Here is a 23482-nt window from a genome sequence, read left to right as displayed (position 1 = left end):
ATGCTACAGGGTAAATCAAACTTAACAGTTAAATACTGCTCACTTGCTGTTATGTTTCTTTTATTTAAAAATAATTACACTGGAGAAATATGCACCCTGTACTGTACACACAGATGCACATAAAAATGAACTGCTGCTGCCCCCTGGTGGCTGAGCCACATAATTACAACAACATATTAAGTACAAAGTCGAGCGTTTATTGGAAGAGACTATTTCTTATTTATCACAGAAGTCAAGAGGAACTGTTGTAACTTCAGTGTACACACAGATACACACAGAAACAATAGGAAAAAAACATGTAATTTTCCGTGAATTCCACTCAGATTTTTATGAATTGAATTTAAAGAAATCTTAAACCTGAGATCATTGGATGTTAAAAGACACACTGAATGACGAAATTTGTAGCTTTTAACAGTCTCTTTCTGCATTTGTCATTAACTTTCAATGTGGAAAAATTAGCAAGAAAATATAAATGATTTTTATTGTATAATAATAAACAAATAATAAACCCTTAATGTCTTTATTATTTATAACAAAAGCTAATAATGTAAATTATTAGCTAATAATGCAAATTATTATGGGCACTGTAATAATGTAAATTATTTTTAATAATAATGTCAATTACTTTTTCTTAGCATTAACTGTTTGACTAAAGCAGAAACAAAAACACTGTCAAGGCTCATGTTGGGTTCTTTATCCGCTCATGGTCCCTTTATTCCACAGAAAAAAAGCTATAAACACGTTTCTCTGCAGCATGTGGGGAAATCTCTCACTTTTACTCACATAAATAACTTTAGAGTCCTTACATTCTGCCTTTACATACATTGTCAGAGACAGTACAAAAAATCTGCCTTTGTAAAATTAGAGTTACAAAAATATATTTTAGATTTGACTTCTTCAGAATTGTCGGTGGCAGCAAAAGAATCGGATTGATCTCATGACAAGAGCGTGAGCCAGAAGTTCTTGGATCAAACTGATTTGGTTCTGTCATCGTTTCTGTTCAGCAGCACAGCGAAAACCAAGATTGGAAGCGGAGCTGTCTGGAGTGTTTTGGCTTCGAGCAGCACATCTGTACCTGTAACAATAAGACTGAAGACACGGGAGATAAGAGGACAAAGTGTTACTCCAAATATGTCATCTCTCTTTTTTTTTTTTAAATAGTCTTGTTCTTAAAAAAGATAATAAAGCTGGGAATTCTGCCTGAGTATTCACGGTTATTATTTTACCTCCTGTTCGTTTATTTATTCCGATTTAATAAACAAAACTAGGTAAACAATCACAGAAACAAAAAAAATCTGACTGTTGTTACAAAGGCTCAGATAGAAACCAATGTTTATTAATGACAACCTACTTTACCAAACTTGGCAACACATTAGAAATATGAACTAAAAAATTATTTTTCATTGTCATGTAAAATAATGAAAAGAAAAATTGATGAATAAAATTGATACAAATTGTAAAAAAAATAATAAAATTGATAACAAACTTCCACACACTACTGAAAATTTCACTATTTCTGTACTACCGGTAAAATGAAAATTGCTGAATGTGTTTCAAAGCCCAGTACTACTCAGTCCTGGACTTGACATAATAAAAAAGTGTTTTTTCAAATAAATAATTTTTGGCCATACATTTGTATTTTATTAGCCTTTTGTGGACACAAATTAGCATATTATGTGGCCATAATTTTGTATTTTGTGGCCACAAATATGAATTTATTCGCATTTTGTGGACACAGCTTAGTATTTTTTGGCCATAATTAGTATTTTGTGGGTACAAATTAGTATTAAACATTTTATTAGCATATTGTGGGCACAATTGGTATTTTGTGGCCATAGCTAGCATTTTGTCCACACAGCTTAGTATTTTGTATGCACAAATGTCTAATAAAAGTGTATTTGTTGCCACAAAATACAAACTTGTGGCCATATAATACTAATTTGAGGGAACACTTTGATTTTTAGCCTCATGTCCAGGGTTCCATATTGTAATCTCTATAATTATAATTATTAGGTTACGTTTTTGATCATTCACCACCAAATGCCAAAACCTTTCTACCTCCACACAAACATAAACACATTTTTTTTCACTATTGTCAGACCAAGAAATTGAAGTTCTTTTATTTCTTTTCTTCTAATGCCTTCAACAAAATTGGGAGTCCTGCTGGACCATCAGTAACACAGAAATGGTTTGTGTTGTTGCTAAAACCCGTAAATCCTCTAGAGTGGCCAATATGCGCCAGTTCCAGAGCCCTGCCTCTAAAACCCAGAAGAGCAGACTGAGTATGAAGCCCGAGCTTTACTCCGCCTCTCTGCATTGGAAGGAATCAGAAGATGATTTCTGGCCGCTGCATAGCCGTGATGTTACTTCATTATGTTCCCGTTTGTAGCTCCACACCGGCGCCGTTTCAGCTCATGACAAAGTGGCGCCTCAAGGAGGATTCAGGGGCAAATGTCTGCTGCCAATCTCAAGATGAAGACCATTTATCAGTGAGTGTGTAAGAATAAAATTTCCTCTTTTCTCATCAGTTAAATCTGCAGTTCAGTTTGCTCAGACTAAAAGCTGTATTTAATGTCATTTACTGTTTGTTCAGATTTTTAATGGCACACAAAGAGTTTCTTCATTTTAACCTCAGGAAGTCAACATGTAACAAAGTCCAGTTTTTCCTCTAAAATTTGGACGTGCTACAGATTAATGTTGGGGCAATAATTGTTTTAAGAACAAACTGCAGGAATTTTTGCTGATCTTTTTGCCAAATTTACCTTGTGGCACATGTACGAGCCTCCTTTCTTCACCTTATCTGTGCCTGACGGAGGACCCGTCTGCAAAAGAAATCCATCACGTTAAAAACTACCTTCGTAGGAGGTGAGAAGTGGAAAATGATGCTGGTTTTTACTGGGTTGTGCTGATGGTCTGTTGTGTGGTGCACGCTCCACCAGTCTGAGGTCCACTCCCATGCGTTCCCCACCATGTCATACAGACCAAAAGCATTGCCTGGGAAGGACATCACCTGCAGAAAAATCTAGGTTACAACAACACTGCCTGCTGGCATAAATACATTTGAATACAAATACATGATTTGCTAACAATACATCGGTGCTGCCTGCATAAAAGGATAAATATTCCTTCTAACGGGATCTATCCGGGCCTCCCTCTCCAGCTAGACTAACCCACCAAGGGCAAATACAGATATTTATTTAAAACTGGGCAGGTTTGACAAATGACCGATGAGCGGAGAAGTTCTGCTAAAGTCCTTCCATAAACAGGCTGCTGCTCAGCGAGGAGTCTCACTGTGGAGGTGCTGCTCTGATTGGCTGAGTGTGTGTCTGTTTGGAACATCTCCACAATCGATAATCCGTCTCGACAAAAAAGGAGCAAGAGGTTTATGAGCAAGAGATTATGAGCACATTCAGACCTGTCCGGCCTCCTAATGCATGAGGTAGTTGGTTATTCTGAATGTTGGGATTAGCAAACGGGATGGAAAGGGTTATAGGATTGAAGAGGACAACAAACTTTAAAAAGACTCAACTTTTTAGCTGCTTTTTAAATGTGTGTTCTCAGATTTATGTGTAATTATTCCCTTTTAAACCTGCTGGTTCAACTTTCCCTACATTAACACACATTAAAACTGGTAGGTGTTTACTTTCAATTAGCCAGATCACTAAAAGTCCCACTCCGATCATCTTTTGAGATTTTATAAAAGCGTTCTCAGGGGTCTTTAGGTTATGATTATAGTAATAATAATAATAATAATAATAATAATAATTGATACTTTATTTATCACACAATGGGGAAATTCTCAGCAGCCGAACCCCGCTCGGGAGGCAGTAGCGTTAAGATTATGCAGATTTTGGCGAAAATCAAGAAACCTGTGTTGTTTTCTAGGAGATTATTTCCGCAGAGCAGCAGGAGTTCATCAGAAAGTCACCTCTGAGTTGTGGGTGGGGCCGTTGTCACAGAGCAACCCCACTCCCCCTTTTCGTCACCCATGACGGAGAGCCCTTTGTTTACACACTCTCCCACTCATCGGAGTGGGTCTTTCAGGTTTTTAAGGCTTGTTTTCAGGAATCCAGGAAACCTTTAAGATAATGTCTCCACTATCTAACCTGAAATATGACTTTCTTATCATAGTTTGATTTCCTTTGTCTTTTCTTCTTACCGGGGAGGTTTTAGTGTAGCCATCCTCTGCAGAGTTGTGTGCTGGGAATTCCCCCTGCCAGAGGTTGGCGTAATGCTGTCCCTTTGGGTTTAGCTTGTTTCCCCAGGGGTAGAGTCTAGGCATGGAGGCATTATACCAGGATATTCATCAGAAAAGACTTAAAGGAACCCTGAAGGCAGGACTTCCTTCTTAGAAATATCACCTGTCCTTCAGGCCGCCCCTGCAGGCAACCTCCCACTCTGCCTCAGTGGGAAGTCTCTTGTTGACCCAGGAGCAGTAAGCCAAGGCATCATTCCAAGAAACCTGAACGACAGGATGATCCATCCTGCAATAAGCAGCTTTAATGAGCACACTCAATTTTATCAAAATGTTTCCCTTAATAAAGCAAAGTCTGCATATGAACTCTGAGTGGTTAGAAAATTAAGTGTTGTAATATGGATCCTGAACTGTGTACTCGCCTGTCTGTGATGTTGGAGTCTGGACCTTCAGGGTGCTTCCAGTTCGCCCCTTTCACTGGAAGCCACCAGGGGGCAGCAGCCACCTGTTTTTTTTTGTTGTTTTGAAGAAGGAAGAACGGATTTTGGTGTTTTATTGTGTTTTTCTCCTCCATTTTTTTTAAGTCAACAGACATGTTTCCGGGTTTGATGCAAACTCTCTACACAATAGTTCCAGTAACGGCTGGCACAGATTTCAGTGATGCCTCTCAGGCTGAAGCTGCACCTGACAGCTGAGATGAAGCAGTGAATTCCCTGCGTCTGGCTTTCATCTGGGAGAGGTCTGTGGTGTCGAGGCCCCTGTAGCCAACCCATGAACACGCTGGATGCTTTATAAAGCAGAATATACTTTGGTTTTACCAGATATAAGATACTTGAAAAAGTCTTCCAGCATACTATCTTATTTTGATTGTAACCTATATGGCAACTTCGCATTATATTTAAAAAAATGTATCTAAAAAGACAGAAATCTGAAATAAATGTTCAAAATACTTTTACTTTTCTTTACATTTCATAAAAGTTCTATGTCAAAACTGATTCATGCAGTCTTCCTGTAAAGAATGCAAAGGCCTTTTTTGTTGTTTTAGCTAATAATTGCTCCTAACAAATTTCTCTTTAGATCCAAAGCAAGATGTTGCAAAATCACAGTAATTGGATTTGTTTATAGGAAACAAGACACATGCATTCAGCAAAGAGATACTCTCTGAGGAAGGATAATATGAGGAGATCTTAAAAAACATGTAAATGTAAGTCTAATTAAAAGAAAACGGAGTAAAGAAAAGCTTTAAGCACTCCATCCTAATTATTTAGTATTTTTATGTACACTTTTTAAATTCTATGTGTCATTTTAAGACCAAAGAAACCTGTTCATTTATTAATTTAAACATAAATCTAAATTTGGCACAAGCTTGACTAGCTCTAGGCATCAAAGCTTTAATACTTTGAGTGCTCTCACTTTGTCTTTCCTGATGAATTCCTCTAAGTCACGAGGAAATCTGAAACCAGGAAGCAGGGACCTGACCTAACCTGACTCGGATCTGTGAACTTTTCCACCCCTGGCACTTGAATGCTGCACATTCCGATAGCAACCACCATAATAACCACCTGCATCTGTCAGCTATCACCTAGTTCTGTGCGGGGTGGGGCAGTAAAAAATGTTGCTGTGTCCTCAGTTGGTGTTTTCTTGATGGAAGAAAGCCCATCTAAGTTTAGACTGTAGATGGAGCTTGCTGCTGGGCGATGAATGGAAACTGAACAGTGAATGGACTTACTGCTTGGCTGATTTGGCTTTTGACGTCTTCGCTCACAATTCCCTCAAATACAAACGAGTCTCCAAATTTTTCCGCCTGACACAAAAGATAAAGCGTTTGAACGAAAGACAGGATCACAGTCAAAACTCATTTCTAAATCTGAAAACATGAATTACCTCAGTGATGTACCCTGTGGCACGGACGAAGCTCTGGAACTGTCGGTTGGTTACTTCATGAATGTCCATGTGGAAAGAGTCCACGTGCACCGGCCGCTGTGGGCCCTCGCCATCTGCAGCGATGCCAGGCTGGTCTGTTCCCATCAGAAACTCTCCTCCAGAAATCCACGCCATCTGTGGGCGGCATTAAAATGTCACTTAGACTGAGAAACTTCAGAAATAAAAGAAACACAATGAAAATGGTGATGAAAATGTTTTCTTTCCGACGTATTTTTAAAGCCCCACTCTAATGAAAAAGGTATTTTCAACATTTAACTGTGGCTTTTTTTTGACGATAGGGAACATATAATATAATTTAGGCTTAGAATTTATTTCAGAGTATTTCGTTATTCAAATCATCAATCAGCAGCAGACAGGGAAGGGGGGCGGGATTCCTCTCCGCCAACAGTCCTCCACAACTCAAGAGACGAATTTCTAATCAAATACTGCCGCTCTGCAACTATGTACTAGAAAACAACAGCGGGGATAAAAACAATTCATAAGTAAAAGACCACTGGGAAGGCTTTAAAAATAGATCAGAAGATGATCGGAGTGAATCTTTAAATGGAAACATATGACAAAATAAAATGAAAAAATACAACAAATAACTGGAAGTGAGTGAGAAGAAGTAAAAGCCTTATAAGTTCTCATTCCCATGCCCTTCACCAATCTTATTTCCTTGTGCACCCACTATCTATTATATCCGGCTCCCTCTAATGAGTACTCATTAAGTTTCAGATACACATATATAGGAAAATATACAGATACAGCGGGGAAAATAAGTATTGAACACGTCAACAATTCTCTCAAAAAACACATTTCTAATCGAGCTATTGACACGAAATTTTCACCAGATGTCGGCATCAACCCAAGTAATGCACACATAGAAAGAAATCCAAACATTTATGTCCATAAATGAAGTTATGTGTAATTAAGTGAAATGGCACAGGGAATAAGTATTGAACACGCTTACTGAAATTTATTTACTACTTAGTGCAAAAACCTTTGTTGGTGATTACAGCCTCAAGACGCCTCCTGCATGGAGAAAACAGTCGAATACATAACTTCATTTATGGACATAAATGTTTGGATTTCTTTCTATGTGTGCATTACTTGAGTTGATGCCGACATCTGGTGAAAATTTCGTGTCAATAGCTCGATTAGAAATGTGTTTTTTGAGAGAATTGTTGACGTGTTCAATACTTATTTTCCCCGCTGTATGCACACACACAATTATCTCCTTTTTTATGCATTTCCATTTTTAGAGGTGATATAATTCAAAAATTATTTTAAAATTTAGTAAAAAATTTGAGTTAATGACTGATTACCATTAATGCTAGTTTGTTTAATATACACTACATAAACATCTTTCTGCACAAAAAAAAAAAAAAAAACGTACTTACAAAACGCTGACAAGAATCAGTTTACTGTTTAAACTTCTATTTGGCACCAAAACAAATGACTTCCCAACTCATATCTAGTGGATTTACTATAAACATGGCAGAAATTTAAGTGTTATTTTACCCACGTCAGTTCCTGGGCTCAGTATAAAAGAGGATGAGTGTGGTTTATTTACGTTTAAACATCTTTATTAGTTCACTTAATTAACTGTTTTATATCTGGGTTATATTCAAGAACACCAAAATATCTTGTTCTTTTTTTTTTTTTTTTTTTTTTTTTTTTTAACTTGTTCTGTCCAACAGCTGAGCAAACAGATTAGAGCTGAAGGCTTTTTGTGTTGGACAGGTTTTACTATCACAAAAAGAGGTTATATAGCTTCAAGAAACTAGAGTGTAGATTTGTATAAACCCCTTTTTGTCGTATTATTTTTTATTTATTTGTTACATTTAGTGTGTGTGGGGAGGGAGAGGGGAAGAATGTGAGGGGAGGGTGGAAGAGAGTAAAAGGAAGAAAGGTGAAAAGGTGGGGGATACAAGCACTGATTTGACTAAGTTATTAATTTAAGCTGTAACAATTATACCAGATCTGCTGGAAAGACGAATGTTACATCAAAGGTGAAAATCTGACACTAAGATGAGCGAAAAATATCTGTCCATCAATACACTGTAGGTAAGGAGGAGGGATGAAGCAGACAGGGAGCAGTGTGGAGTGTGCACGTGCACGTGGGGGTGGAGATACATGCATGCTGCCGACGTGAACCGTGTGTTCATAAAGGGAGCCAGATCCTACCCAGCTAGACCAGCCAGACCAGGAGAGGGGAGGAGAGCCCCCCAGGCGAGAAGCCCCCCCAGCATCCGGACCCAGGCAGCCCGGGAGGGGAGGAGGAGGGGACCGCCCACCCCACCAGCCAGGCACAGAGAGGGCCCCCCTACAGGGGCCCCCCCAATGCCCAGAGGCACAAGCGAACCCAGTGTCCGGCCCCCAGGCCACAAGACAGGAGCGCTTAGCCGTACCAGGCGGCAGCCATGGGGGCCATCGGGCGCCGGACACCGAGACAAAGGCCAGGGACGAAGCCAGGGCCCCCGGAACCCAAGAGCCGGCCACCACCCGACCGGCGCCCCGTCCCCGCAAGCCAGCCCAGGCCCGCGACCCTAGCAACCCAGGGATCGCCACGCACCCACAGCCACAGCCACCCCCCTAAAACCCTACGCACTACCACCCCCCCCGCCATAATATCTGACCCCCCCTCCCCAACCCTCTCAGTGCCCTCCCCTCTCTGTGATGGGGAGGGAAAGCCCCAGAGGGTCCCAGCGAGCCAGCCCCCAGGTCGGTCCTACCCATGCACTCACACACACATACTCACAATCATCTGGTTACCCTCCCTACCCCCGCCGCCAAGCAGCAACCCCCCCCCCCAGCCGGCCGACCCCCAGCGCCGCATGCCCGACCCCTCCCGCAGCCGACAGGACCCCCATAAGCCCGGCCGCCCTGAGAGGACCAGGCGGGTGAAGACCGGCCGCCCCCCCCCGACCCCACCCATGTATGGAGGTGTGGGAGTGCTGTGTGTGTGCTGCAGGTAAAATAGGAGGTCACCAGTGTGGGGGGATCCACCGCTGCCAAGCCGCAAAGCCCCCCACTCCGGAGTCCCTCTGTGAGTGGTGTGTATTTGCTGTGTGTGTGCTGCTAGCATGCAGTGTGTGTGTCTACAGAGGAAGTTAAAATTGTGGGGGGGCCAGCGAAAGGTGAGCACGGATGTTTCACCGTGCCCCCCTCCACCAGACCCTCTCCACAAGGCCCTAGATGAATCAGAGTGTCTAATATGCAAGTAAAAAGCGGGGAGGAGGGCGGGTGCCAACGAGAACCCAGAGAGGGGCATCCCCAGTGAGCCCCGCCAGCATACCCCTCCCATCCAGATCCCGGGGCCCTATGTGCCTGTGTGCAATATTTGTTTGGGTGAGAGCGGGGAGGAGCGGGCGGATGGGCACAACCGGGGGAGAAGGCTCCCCCGAGCGACCGGCCCCCCAGCCGGCCGCGGTAGGCGCCCCCCCTCCCAGAGCGGCCGGGCAGCCAGAAACGCCAAGCCAGCCGCAGTCGGAGGCCAGAGCCTCGCGGCGCCGAGAGACAGCCAGCAAGGAAGGGTCCCGGTGCCAGAACGGGGGGGCAGGGGGTCCAGCCCCACCATTCATACCCTGGCCCCCCTAAGGACTAGCAGACTGCCCCCCCAGGCCCCCCCCCCAAAAAAATAAATAAGTAATAATAATAATAATAATAATAATAATAATAATAATAATAATAATAATAATAATAATAAAATAATTAATATAATAATAATAATAATAATAATAATAATAATAATAATAATAATAATAATAATGAAATAAACCCACCCAAGTGAACCCATTAACCCCTGCTGTGACTGCGGCGCCGACCCCCGGGGGGCCAGGCCACGCGGCAACTACCGGCCACGGGCGAAACACCGGCCACGGGCAGACGACCCCAGGCCCCAGAGCCCCAAGTCCCCCCCCGGCCCCCGCCACGGCGACCAGCCACCCAGCACGGCACCCGGCCGCCGTTCCCGGTCAGCCGCACTGCCTACCCTGCGCCCAGCAGGCACCCGCCCAGGAACCCCTGCCAAGTTGCCGGCAGAGTGTGCGCCCCCACCACCACCCCACCCAGGCAACCAGAGCCCCGAGCCGGGAGAACGACAGGCCCGGCAGAGCCCACCCCCCCAAACCCACCCCGGCCCACCCAACCAGCCAGGACCCGGCTCAACCTATCACCATCCCACCCCCACTAGGTGATGTGACTAACCAGCTGGAGCCAGGGAGAGTCTGAAGCCGACAGGTTTTTTGTGGAGGACATTATCTCTGAACTAATATGCTCTGACATGAGGTTTCTGTAGTGGTTGATGCTAAGATTATTTTTAGATTTCCAGTTTAGGAGGATAGTTTTCTTTGCGATACATACAGCGGTGAGAACCATATAAGCCTTGTTAGATTCCATGTTGATGTTATTCAGGTCACCTAATAAGCAGAATTTGGGGCAAGCAGGAATCTTATGATTAAACCAGATTGATAAATCCTCACAAACCTTATGCCAGAATGATTGGACAGGTGGACAGACCCACAGGGCATGCAAATAGTCGTCTATGTTGTTACCTATGCACTGTGTGCATGTAGCAGACTGATTGAGACCCATTTTAAATAACCTCTGTCCGGTGTAGTGAGTTCTGTGGAGAATCTTGTATTGAATAAGTTGCAGATTAGGGCTTTTGGTCATATTAAAGGCATTCAAACAGATCTGTAGCCAAAATTGATCACTAGAATTCAATGATAGCTCAGACTCCCATTTTGTCATGGGTAAGTAAATGGTTTCATCTATGTCTGATAACATCTTATAAATTTTGGAGGTGAGTTTGGGATTTTTAAGGTCCATGAAATGTGTTACTGTAAGGGGAGGGTCTAGGTCTATTTGGGTCAGGCAGTATTTAGTGCTTATAGCTGATTTAAGCTGCTGATATTCTAGAAATTTGTTTATATTAATTCCATAGGTTGAGGATAACGTTGAGAGGGACATAAATTTTCTATTCTGAATTATATGCTGGAACTGCTCGATTCCTTTGTTCTTCCATGAAGCAAAATGAATCATGTTTTTGTTAATCAAAATGTCAGGGTTATTCCAAATGGGGGTAAGTTTACATGGAAATAATGTGAGGTTGTTTTTTTTAAGAAAATCCCACCAGGCTGTTAAGGATGAGCTGATGTTTAAACTTCTGAAGCATTTGTGTTGTTTAATTTTAGAACTGAAGAAAGGTAAATTAGAAATATCTAGGTTATCACAGAGATTTTGTTCAATGTCTAGCCAGGATTCATCCAGCACACCAGGATTCAGCCATTTTTGTACATAACACAATCTGTTCGCGGAGTAGTAGTCCTGGAAGTCTGGAAGGCCTAGTCCTCCTCTATCTTTAGGTTTTTTAATAGTTTTTAAACTAATCCGTGGGGGTTTACCTTCCCAGAGGTATTGGGAAATGAATGAGTCTAATGATTTGAACCAAGTAGTTGGAGGTTTGGAAGGAATCATTGAAAATAGGTAGTTAATTTTTGGGAGAATCATCATTTTTATGGCTGCAACTCTCCCGATTAGAGAAATGGGTAGAGTTTTCCATCTAGTGAGATCAGCCTCGGTTGTTTTAAGTAGTTGGGTGTGGTTTAGCTTGAGTAGATCAGAAAGCCTAGAGGAGATATTTATACCTAAGTACTTTATGTTGCCTGTTTGTATTTTAATAGATGACGGATTTAGATAATTGCAATTAATTGGTAAAATTGTGCTTTTAGACCAGTTTATGGAGTATTCTGAAACTGAGGAAAATCTATTAATTAGGGAGATGATTTGGCAGATGGAAGATTGTGAATTAGGAGTAAATAGTAAAACATCATCTGCATAAAGACTTATTTTGTGTTCTAAATTTTTGGTTTGAATGCCTTCAATGTCTCGACTTTGCCTAATAGCAGCAGCTAGAGGTTCAATAAATAGTGCAAATAAAGACGGAGATAGTGGACAGCCTTGTCTGGTTCCTCTTTGTAAATTAAAGCTTGGAGATGTTTGATCATTTGTTCTGATACGAGCATTAGGAGAGGCATATAGTATTTTAATCCAGTTAATAAATGATTTTCCAAAGCCAAATTTGTTCAGGGTGGCTATTAAAAATTTCCAGTTGACCCGATCAAATGCCTTTTCTGCGTCCAGTGACAAAATGGTTGCTTCTCGGTTGTTGATGGTTGTATAATCTATGAGGTTGATTAATCTGCGCATGTTGGTAGATGAATGTCTACCCTTTATAAAACCTGTTTGGTCAGGATGTATTAGAGAGGGAACTACCTTCTCCAGCCTTCCCGCCAAAGCTTTGCAGATTATTTTAAGATCTGCATTAATCAGCGATATGGGTCGATAGCTGGATGGTGATGTGGGATCTTTCCCAGGTTTCAGAAGTAAGATTATATTAGCAGAATTCATATTTGGAGGTAGATAATTGTTGTCCTTAATTTCTATTGTCATTCTGAGAAAAATGGGAGCTAAGATTTGCCAAAACTCTTTATAAAATTCTGCTGGGAAGCCGTCTGGTCCTGGGGCTTTTTTACTAGGCATGTTGGTTAATGCTTTATGTAGCTCTTCTTTAGTAAAAGGGGACTCCAGGGCTGTGATTTGTTCCTCTGTTGGTCTAGGCAAATCTATGCTATTGAGAAAACTGTTGATGTCATTGTCAGAGGGATTAATTTGGGATGAGTAGAGAGATTGGTAAAAGTTTTTAAAAACTGAATTTATTGCAGCTGGATCATGTGTTGCATTTCCTGTTAGGTCTATGACTGATGAAATAGTTGTCTTCTCTTTGTTTATTTTGAGTTGATTTGCCAAATATTTCCCAGATTTATTACTGTGATCAAACCTCTCCAAGCGTAGTCTCTGTAATAAAAACTGTGTTCTTTGATTAGTTATTTCATTTAATTCGATTCTTACTTTCCTTATTTGTTGTAGAGTTTGTTCATCCGGAGAGTTGCTGTAGGTTTCCTCTAACAGTCTGATTTTTTGCTCTAAATCCACTAGTTTAGAGTTTTCTTTTCTTTTTTTGTGGGATGAGAAGGCGATTATTTTTCCTCTCATGACTGCTTTCCCGGCCTCCCATAAAAGGCACGAGGAAATACCTGGGTGGTCATTATTTTGAAGATATGAGGACCATTCTTTAGCAAGGAAATCTATAAAGTTAGGGTCTCTGAGCAACGATGTATTGAACCTCCAGCTCCTTAATGAAGGTGGTGATGTTTTGTTTTTAAGAGTCAGGGAAACTGGTGCGTGGTCGCTGATAGTAATGGGGTGGATCTGTGCTTCCGTAGCTATGCTCAACAAGGAGCTGTTAACCAAGAAATAATCTAGCCTGGAGTATGATTGATGAACTGTGGAGAAAAAGGTATAAGTTCTTTTCGTGGGGTGGAATAAACGCCAAACATCACAAAGACCAAAATCCTCCATGTACTGTTTAACAGTGTTTGTGGATTGCCAGATTCTAAGATTTCCTGTGTTATTTAGCCTATCCATCTCTGGATCTAAACACATGTTGAGGTCACCTGCAATGATTAGCGATTTGTCTGTATGTTCAGATAGCGCAGAGAAGAAGGAATGAAAGAATTTAGGGTCATCTACATTGGGGGCGTACACATTAGCTAAACACAGCTGCACAAAATATCTTGTTCTACTGTTAATGTCTTCTCGGTTTTCTACATAATAAGGTAATACCATGTAAATGTGACTATGCACATGTTTCTATGGCGTTTTTTTAAAATGGTGAACTGAGTTTGTAGCACTTTGAGCAACAAACTTTGTTTTACAATCAAACTGTTTGATTGATGAAAATAAACAAAAATTTTAGTTTAGTTTTAATAACTGGATAGTATAAACTTCAAGCTTTTATTACATTACCAATCTATTCAAAAGAAAATTCCTTTTTTCCAGTTTTTGTTTGTTATGTTTTTGCTTTATTGTGAATGAACCTTTGATGACATGTTTGCATGCTTGTTTTCACACCTGACTTTGCACTGGGTTCTCCTCTCCACGGGCCTCCGACGCTCCTCCATTGGACTTGGAGCCAGCAGAAGAGTACTTCCCGGCAGGCTGAGGCTCGGTCATCATCATGGGCCCGCCGGAGGCTCTCTTTAGCTTGTCACAGCCGCAGCCCGCAGCTCCCTCTGCGGGCTCGGATTCCTGCTCCATCCCGCATGAGCCTTCCAGAGAAAAGGCTTCACGCATGAAGGCAAGGACGAGAACCAGGCGCAGAAAACGCAGCATTCTGTATGAAGGTGGATCAAAATCCCCTCGTGTTGTTGTTCCTGTCACTTCCGGGATAGTCACGTGGTCAGTCAGCTGACCGGGCAACACGTAATTTAACTCTTTCTAGCTTTTTTTTTAATTTTATTTTTAATATTTGTTGATTCGTTATTTTTAAAGGAGAAATAAACACATAAGTGCATTTGAAAATGGGCCCATTTCAAATATAAGTAAAAAAAAAAACCACGACCAAATCGTTTGAGATTATTACATAAAATATCAGTTCCTGGTTTTTCACATCATTTCCCCCCGGCAAATTGAAAGAGATAAAAAATGCATATACATATATTTTAATGGTTTGTGTGGGATTCCTGAGCCACATAACTCTGCCGTCAAATCAGCGGCTCCTGTTGAGCAGAGGAAAAAAAAAAAAAAAAGGTGGCAGCGAGCCAGCAGAGCAGGCACCCCGGCAGCAGCAGCAGCAGTGCCCGCCTGCCTCCGAGCGCAGCCGCGGAGCTCCGAGGAGCGCCGAAAGCTGTCAAAAACGCCTTTCCTCCCCGCGCGGAAGACTGGATTTTACCCTCAGTCCGGCGGAGAGGAGAAACACAGACATGTTTTTCATGCTGGCGCCGACTAAGCTGAATATCTGAGCGTTTTTCTACCACTGAGGAGGTAAAGTTGAGCGCGCAACTCCCACAGTTTGACATCTTCTCTCTCTGCCTTTCTCTATTCTGTTCTTCACGGAGGGGAAAAAAAAGATGTTCAAGAGAGGAGAAAAGCGGGCGATTCCGGGGTTTTGGAAACCCAGAAAGACCCCTCCATCCATAGGGAGGCTCGTGCGTTTGGATCACATTTGTTCTCGATGTGTTTTTCCGCGATCTTCATCTCGTGAAGCTGTTCTTCTGCACTTTTCAACTCCCACAACGTGGGAGCAGTCTGGGGGGGGGGGGGGGGGATCACATTTCAGCGTCAGTTGTGGTGACCTTCTGCAGGTGCAGAGATCTTTTTGGTGTTTTAGATGAGCTCTCTCTTAATCATTAACCAACAGAGGTAGCAGAAGCACCAACATCAGGGTATTTTCATTTCCTGCCGCTTCTATTCAAATCTTTGGGGATGACAGTAACTTATCAGGCAAAGGGAAAAAAAACAGTGGTACCTTTAAACTGCAAGCTGGAAACGAAAAATCCACCTACACAAAGGCTGCCTGTCAGCTTACACAAGTTGCTGCTATCATGACAGTTGAAGTAATGCATATATTGAAAATAGCTCTTTAAATTTTGTCCTTCTTTTTAGGTGCTGCCTGATTTCATAACAATCATGTCTGATAAGATGTCCAGCTTCTTGCATATTGGAGACATCTGCTCCCTGTATGCAGAAGGATCCACCAATGGCTTCATCAGCACCTTGGGGTACGTTTTTCTCACCTCTAATGGACTGTTGCTGCAGTTAACGCCTCCACCTCTTGCAGATCTTGTGATTTTGCAACACTTTTCTCACATCTCTGTTCGCTTGTGATATAGAATGTGGCTTTCATCTGCTTAGGCAGACATTCTCATGTGGTATCAAAAGAGGGGTGGGTCGCTGTGAAAGCAGGTGGAGTCTTCTCTGGAGGAACTTCAGTTATGAATGAGTCGTCCCCTGAGAGTCCCACAGGAAGAAATGTGGCCAAAAGTTTGTGTTTATCTTTTATACTCTTTTTGACTGAGCCACCAGTGTCCATACAACTGGAAAATGGCCAAATGTGATTAATTTTCATTCTAATTAGACAAGAAAACAAAAAACAAAAAGAAAACTTAATCCTGCAGAGTTGCAGTGCAACTGCCAAGAGGCTTGTGCATGGGTACCATTTATATGCAAAAGTCAGTTTTAGGCAGAACATGAAAGCCTTGAGTACCGTTGTATAATGCAAGTGCTACCCGTCTTTGCCCTTTACCTTCACTGACCCCCACTTACCTGCCCATGGCTGAGTGGTTGCTTCAGGCCCTTCATTCTTCCCATCTGCCCCTGCCACCCTGGCCAGAGCTGCATATGACAAATTGATTAAAAAAACAACTTTTTTCAGCTTTTCTGTTGGTTTTATCTCCATAGCGACCATCTAACGTTTTGGTTGCCTGGGGGTGGCGAACAGGTCTATGTAATTTTTAGAAGAATCTGCAAAAATAAACTTTTGAATTTCCTTGGAAACAAAGGTTTTTTTTGGTAACATTCCTAATATGTTCACATCCTATGTTATAGCATTTTGTTCAGTTTTGGCCAAGGATTCATCTTTGAAGTTTTCCACAAGATTATGGGAAATGATGTTTGAGCAAAGGGTAACGCTATTTTTCCAAGCTCGCCTCTCTAACTCTGTTTAAAATATACAACTTCTAAACACATAACCTTTTCCCAAGTAGCTTTCCAATGATGCTCGAGTAGTTAGAAGGTGATAAATCAAAATCCTTAGGAGGACTTTAAATTTTTAGCTGGTACTAAAGTTAATTTAAAAAAGATTTTAAGATGGCGGCCTCCTTCCGAGGTCAAAGGTCAATAAAACTTGAGTTGTGGTTGTAGACTTAAGCTGGCGGCATGTGGGAGAAAATTCATGAAGTTTGTTCAAATAATATTTTCTTCTTCCACTTTTGTGCGAAAATGTTAAAATCGCTTAATTTTACACTTTGCCACAAAACAGCCACTAGGTCATAGGTCCTGTGGCCATCCCATAATATTTTAAGAGCTTCATTTAGATATCTCCAAAATGTGTGTTTTTGTTTTGTTCCTTGATTTTGAACTAATTTGTTTTAGCCTCATAAGAGATATTCGCCTCATTCTTTTTTTGGGGAAAATGTTGCCACTTTGTGATGTCATCAATTTTTAGGGGATTTTCCACTATGCCCAAAATTCCTTTTCACCAGTTTCGAGGTCTTTTTTTTTAATCGCTAGCTCATTGAAAAATAGTGTGATTTTTACTTCTTCTTCCATGAAAATGAAAAATCACAAGATTTTCAGGCGTTTGATGTGCAGCGTTCCAGGTCAGTGGCCTGGACATCGCCCCCCACGGCGTCTGCTAGCTCATCTAAAATGGAGAGACCCACTGCACTGTGTGCACTTTTGTTTCTGTTCAGGTATTTCAGTGTGTAAGCATCTTAATATACACCCATATAGTTTTCTTTAAACGCTGTCATGAAAGTTCCACAAAGCAGCTCTTCAGCATTTCCTGGATTGTCTGTTGTCACAGGAAGATATCAAAATAAAAAGATGGAAATTCGTTGTGAAAAAGTCACCAGCAGAGCAGTACAGCTACTGCCATAAACAAAGCGGAAATTAAGTAAAATTTTAAAAGAAGAAAGTGCAAATAGCTACTGTTGGTGTATGTGATGCAATTGTCATTTCTTTTATGTAAACAGATTATTATTAACACGAGTTTGTTTACTTTATCATAGACTTGAAGACATCATAACAAAAAAACAGTGGAAGCAATTTCTAATGGCACAATGTGCTGCAGGCATAAGACATCCTACAACTTTTATCTCCAGAATTCAGACATTATTAACAAGATTTAAAGTTGTCATACTGTTGCAGTGAGGATTCTGCGGTCTAGTTCAGTTTTTCAGTTGTGTTTTTGGTCATGTTCTGTCCTCTGTCAGTCACTCCAGGTTCATGGTAATCGTCCACAGCTGTCTTTTTTTCTGTTCATTGTCATTCGCGAGTAGACGTATGTGGTTTTCACTTCTACATTGTCCGGTCATCTGTTTTATTAGCATTTTGTGTCTTTACGATTTTATGGCCTGTTTATTTTTATTTATTAAATGTTTACGTTTCTGCCATCAAGGCCAGTTTCCTGCATTTTGGGTTCTACACCTCTATTTCCTGACAGCTGGATCCAATGTGACTCTTGTTCTATTTTGGGATTCACAGCTAAAGTCTCTTTTGCATCTTATCCTCTAAACAGAAGATGGTGAGACAGAATGATCCAAAGTTTAAAGAAGGCATTTCTAATCAGAGAATACAACATTAAACTGGTACATTTAGTGTTAGAACCGGAGTGAGGAAGCAATGAACTCGCCATAAATACTGTTCATTTATTCTTAAATTTGCCCCGCTGTTTTATTTTGAACTATTCCCAACTTCCTGTCCCTGCACAATCTGCTCTGTGTTGAATCCTGGCAAAAGTAAAAATGGACTCCTTTTCTAATGTAGAGCTTTTTCTGAAACATTAACCATATCTAAGCTCGTTAAATCAGTGGACGGCGACTAGTTAGACCAGGACTCTCAGATTTTAGTTGCTTCACTGTCACGTCTCTTCAGTTCTCCTTGGAGCTCAAGCACTCCTATGGGGACGAGTGCCCGTGCCTGCTGCCAGTATAAAAGCAGTTTGGAGGGCTGAGAGTGTAAAATGTTGGAGCAGCTCCAAAGCTGATGAAGTTGTAGAAACATCAAAATAAATGCCTGCCATGCCAGCCTTGAGTTTGTTGAAGTGTGCAGAGGCAGATGCTTGGCCTGACTTTCTCATGGAAGGGGACTGAGGTGGATGTGGGGTTTGGCTCCTGTCCAGTCTAGTGTTCTTACAGGCCAGCAAATGCTAAATTTGTCACCAGAAATTCCAGTCTAGCCACTGGCCACCTCATTCAGAATATTTACTAGTTTTTTTGGAAACCAAAAGATTCAATGAGAATTCTTCTTCAGCTGTTGCATCATCATCACCACAATTCACACTCTTTAGTGAGCTATAACCCCCCCTAAGTAGTTTGGGTTCAGCTCTCACTCGCTACTTTATTTGACTCCACCAGCACTGATGCTTGCAGCAGATGATCAGCTGATCGAGAACCGAATAGTTACAGTATGTTAAAATTGTGGGCAACATTTCTGCTCTAAAATCCAGATCTGAACACTGATCAAGTTCAGAACTGCAATGCCACAGCTTATCTAGTGTTGTTAAAAAAATAAAAATAATGTAAATAAGTTCTCATTTTTACTGAGCAGTTGGCTTGATCTGAATCATTTTAGAAAGAAACAATAAAATAGCATGGACAAGGTTTTTATTTTTGTTCTACTTTAATTTATTATTCAAACAATCCTGTTGAGGGAAAGATATATCACTGAGTTGCTTCAAAACTGTCATTGATTTCCAATAGTTTTTCATGGCTTATTAACCAAACATGTCAGCTCTTTCTCCTGGAACCACAGTTTCAGAACAGATCTGTCTTGACATGTTTGAAAAAGTATACTTTCTTTGAGTCCCTCTCCAATCATTTTCTGAGTTATTTTAAAAGTGCAGTTCTCAGTGGTCTTTTAGTTAGGATTACACTGTTCATGGCCACAACAACAACAACAAAAATTGTTGTTCTTTAGGACATAGTTTCTGCAGGGTAGCATTAGAATTTCAACTCAGAGTTGTGCGCGTTGACGCGAAGCAGTCCCGCCCCCCCTTTCCCACTCCGTTGCTGAGAGCTCAGAGCAGGATGTTTTTGGCCGGCCCACACCTAAGTTCTCTAAAGTCCCTTCTGCTAATTTCAGCTGACTGATGCTCTCTAGTAGAGGAACTGTTTATACCTGAACTCACTCAAACAGGGAGTTGTGAAGGCGTGAACAACTGATAATATTTGTTACAAGTGATCCACCAAACCTTATCAGATGTTTGGATACTTGAGGGATGAGTTTTTTGGAGATAACAAGGCTGCTTTTGATAAATAAAAAACTATTTGTAGAGACAAGCATCTAATGCTTTCATTAGGGTTTCCTGTTAGACAAAAGCTTCAATATTATTCCTTCATTAGAACCACATTGTAGATAGAACCACCCACTTAATGTCAATGCAAATGACATTTCCTTTCTTCTCCTTTGAGGGCTTTTAAAACACCATGAAGAAGCTTTTTCAGAAAACAAAAAAAGCGACAAGAGAAGACAAGATGGAGACTGTCTATGAGAATGAAATTATGAAATTACAAGAACTTTTAGAGCAAAATCTGGACCTAATTTGTTTATTCTAGTTGTTTCACAAGGCCTCTCCCTCAATATAACATCTGGAAAAGACTGTATGGTAATTAGGACCATTCATTTAATGGTTTCATAACTCCCACTTCTGGTTGTCTCTGTTTCTCCGCCACCAATTTGTGACTAAGATCCTGAAAAATCAGAAGCTTCAACCCCTTTAAGAAAAAATCCTCCTTAATGGGCAAAAAAAATAGTTATATAATTTATTCAATAGTCTTTGTTTAAACAAGATTTATGATGAAATGAAAGTCAGGTTCACATTTGCTCATGAGAAGTTGCAACAAAAAAACAAGCAAGTTAAAGTAATGTCGTCTTGTTAATAAAAGAGTTTCTAAACGTCAAATTTAGCATATGAACCCAAGTCCTAAAGGATGTTGAGCAACTAAAGCCAGACTCAGTTCTCCTGCATGTCATCTGTATATATTTACCAGTGAGAATAACAGTGATGATGCTCTTTTTCTCAGCCTTGTGGATGACCGCTGTGTCGTCCAGCCAGATGCCGGGGATCTGAACAACCCTCCAAAGAAGTTCAGAGGTAAGCAGCACACACTCCTAACACGTCTGACTGCGTGGCACATGCACCTTCATGTGCTCTTCTGCTTCTTTGGGGATCTCCATCATGCCTCTGCCGTGTTATGCATGTTGCCTCTGCACATCTGAATAAATACGAGCAAGATGGAGAAAATCAGTCTTCATGGTGAAAAGCAAAGCACAGCAAGAAGCTGCCTTGAGCTGTTACTTTTGGTGAACTTTCTATTATTAGCAACAACACAGGAAGAGGAGCTTATGAAGCAGAGTTCTCAGGATAGAAGTTGAATTTCCTTGTAAGAGGTCTGGGCATTGGTTTTAAAGTCCCACTCCAATCATCTTATGATCTGTTGCTAAAGCCTTCCCAGTTGTCTTTTAATTATGATGATGACCATACTAGCCAACATTAAAAAATAAATAAATAAATGCTCTGCTTTGTAGGACGGCAGAGCAGCAGTATATTATAATATCCATGCATATTTATTATCTGTTTTAAACAATTTAGCAGAGAAAAGTAAGAGAAAGTTGCAAAAATATAAAATATTGTCATCAGAAACTTGCCTCTGAGTTGTGGGCAGGACTGTTGCCGTGGAGGAAGTCCGCCCCTGCTTCCTGACACTCCCACACCCCAATCTAACATAACGGGTGCAAAAAAAAAATGGCGAGCAAATTTGAAGCTATCCAGCTGTACAGTTAATAGCCAGAAAAACCAAGATGTACACGAATCTACTGCCTGCAAGTTGAGGCATTGGAATGGAGCGGACCAAGGAGCTTGTGCCCCGCCGATTGTAGATTTTTCTTAACAAGCTTTTTCCAACGGCAAGTGTTCATCTTCTCCCAATTCACCGATGATTTTAATAAAGAAATACTCAGGAATGCAAATTTAAGCTTAATTTACTCCGATGTCACAGAACTGGGTCTTCACTGTAAGAGGCTTTGAGCTTTGCTTGAAAAAATACATACAGTGTTCTCTAAAAGAATGAAGCTATTTACCATTCACTGCCCCCCCCCCCCCCCCCATTCACTGACATCTTCTGACCTCAGACCTCCAACGTTGCGAGAGACTCCATATTTCCTGCTCACAGCCTGTTTGCGCTCAGGTCCATTAAAGCTCAAACACCCAGACTCTGAAGCAGTTGATGTTCTCAGCAGTAACTTCTCACTCACTGTGGTATTTGCATATTCAATTACTAGTTTTTATGGAATAGGGACTACCTAGTAAGCTTGTGACTTAAATTAGTTGTTTTTTCCACGTGGGCCGATAGAGATAGCATTACTCATGTTGTTGAATCCTCAAGAAAGTATGCAGCTCAGAAAAGAAAAGAAAAATCATTACGCCTTTTCTCATTCTAAAAGTAAAACTTTCTATATTTGATGGGAAAATTCACCTGGACGCTGTCTTTCAAAAGATTATACCAGAGTGTAACAGATTCTTCCTCAGATAGTTTTGAAGAGCCACCACTCCATAAAGCGAAGACGATTGAGTTCAATAAAACTACAAAGTGGTTAAGTTGCAGTTCAGACTGTTTTATTTCAAATTCTTCGGATTCAGTTTTTTGTTTTGTTTTAGTAGAGGACCTATCCGCATAAAAAGGTCTCTTTGATTCAAATCGCTGCCCTGCCTGTGCATCAGACAGAGAGAAAACTTCACTCCCTTTTAGCAGGAGGTCTCGTTGTCAGGCTCTAAAAAGGGAGTTTTTATTTCACTGCAGAAAATGTTTTTGAGTTTCAACTGTCATGAATACCAAGAAGTGTGTTTTTCAGGAAAGTATGCTAAGTCACTGTTGAGTGTTGTGATGCCCATTTCCATGTGTCAACAAATTCTTTAGTGTGTGAAGTTACAATCCTTCTGCTTTCAGTTTGTGGGTAAAGCAGATCCCAGTCAGATAAATGAAAAAAACAATAGTTATTTATAATTTACAGTTTTTGCAGAGCAAATTTGCCTCTCACTTGTGGGCAGAACCATTGGTGTGGATCCCCTCTTCCTTCCCCTAGTTGTTGCTGCCCATTGTACTTTCTACGCAACAAATACAATCTTTTTTAACTTGCATTTTTTCATCTGGTCCTGATTCACAACGATTTGAATAAAGAAATACACAGAAATTTAATTTTTTGCTTAATTTTCTTTATCTATGTCTTCCATCATCAGAAAAATATGTTAAAAACACAGAAATCCCAGTTGTCCTCAGAGTGGGTCCTTAAGTAACATGCTGCACTTCACATCTGGAATCATGTCTGCCATATAAAAGGCAAAGAAAAGGCGTTTTAAATGTGTATTGCTTTGATCTCTGGACGGGTTACTTCAGTTAAGCTCTCAGTGGGTCTTTGGATTCCCATGAAATGTTATCCACCCCCTAGAGATAACTGCACTCACCAAAATAAACAGACCACATCTCCACACTCCAGGACAACTCTTCTTCCCTTTTACTGTTTTAATGTATTTTATTCCATATTTTATGTTTTAATTATTTGGCACTTTGTGATATTTTCTTTTCTGGGAGAAGTAAATAAACTTTGCTTGGTTATCAAGCTGCTGAACCACTATTTGAACCCCCTAACAACTTTCTCCACCATCACTGTAAAACCTGCATGTTGCACATTAGCTCATTGCACACCTGTACATAATTTTGCACACCTGTAAATAGT

General features: G+C 41.0%; 2 protein-coding genes across 6 annotated transcripts in view; one reads left to right on the top strand and one right to left on the bottom strand.

Annotated features, from left to right (window-relative positions):
* Positions 1-684: 684 nt before the first annotated feature.
* Positions 685-14430, bottom strand: sumf1 (sulfatase modifying factor 1). Its single transcript, XM_004069103.4, has 9 exons — positions 14099-14430; positions 6080-6253; positions 5925-5999; positions 4618-4700; positions 4362-4484; positions 4160-4274; positions 2897-3010; positions 2763-2822; positions 685-1089 (listed from the first exon to the last, which is right to left on the bottom strand). The coding sequence occupies exons 1-9, from the start codon at positions 14357-14359 to the stop codon at positions 988-990; spliced, it is 1107 nt and encodes a 368-aa protein (XP_004069151.1). The 5' UTR covers positions 14360-14430; the 3' UTR covers positions 685-987.
* A 92-nt stretch (positions 14431-14522) lies between these two features.
* LOC101167700 (inositol 1,4,5-trisphosphate receptor type 1) overlaps positions 14523-23482 on the top strand; it is an 82846-nt gene continuing 73886 nt past the window's right edge. For 4 of the 5 annotated variants that reach the window (XM_020703475.2, XM_020703473.2, XM_020703474.2 and 1 more), the window contains exons 1-3: positions 14529-15010; positions 15632-15747; positions 20773-20843. In XM_020703475.2, coding sequence (XP_020559134.1) covers positions 15656-15747; positions 20773-20843 — 163 coding nt within the window. In that variant the 5' untranslated portion in view covers positions 14529-15010; positions 15632-15655. Of the gene's footprint in view, positions 15011-15631; positions 15748-20772; positions 20844-23482 lie in introns of all 5 variants that reach the window. The other variant, XR_002290296.2, reaches the window with a different exon arrangement.

This window comes from Oryzias latipes, chromosome 5 (genome assembly GCF_002234675.1).
Source record: "Oryzias latipes chromosome 5, ASM223467v1".
NCBI classification, from domain to species: domain Eukaryota; kingdom Metazoa; phylum Chordata; class Actinopteri; order Beloniformes; family Adrianichthyidae; genus Oryzias; species Oryzias latipes.
This window is presented reverse-complemented; position numbering and strand designations above follow the sequence as displayed.

What these genes read in the sequence shown, in the direction of transcription:
- sumf1 (XM_004069103.4), bottom strand. Translation starts at nt 14,359, where the DNA reads ATGCTGCGTTTTCTGCGCCTGGTTCTCGTCCTTGCCTTCATGCGTGAA. An exon ending in GACTCCAACATCACAGACAG is followed by an intron (nt 4,485 to 4,617) that starts GCGAGTACACAG and finishes TGCTTATTGCAG; the next exon opens with GATGGATCATCCTGTCGTTC. An exon ending in CAGACCATCAGCACAACCCA is followed by an intron (nt 2,823 to 2,896) that starts GTAAAAACCAGC and finishes TTTCTTTTGCAG; the next exon opens with ACGGGTCCTCCGTCAGGCAC.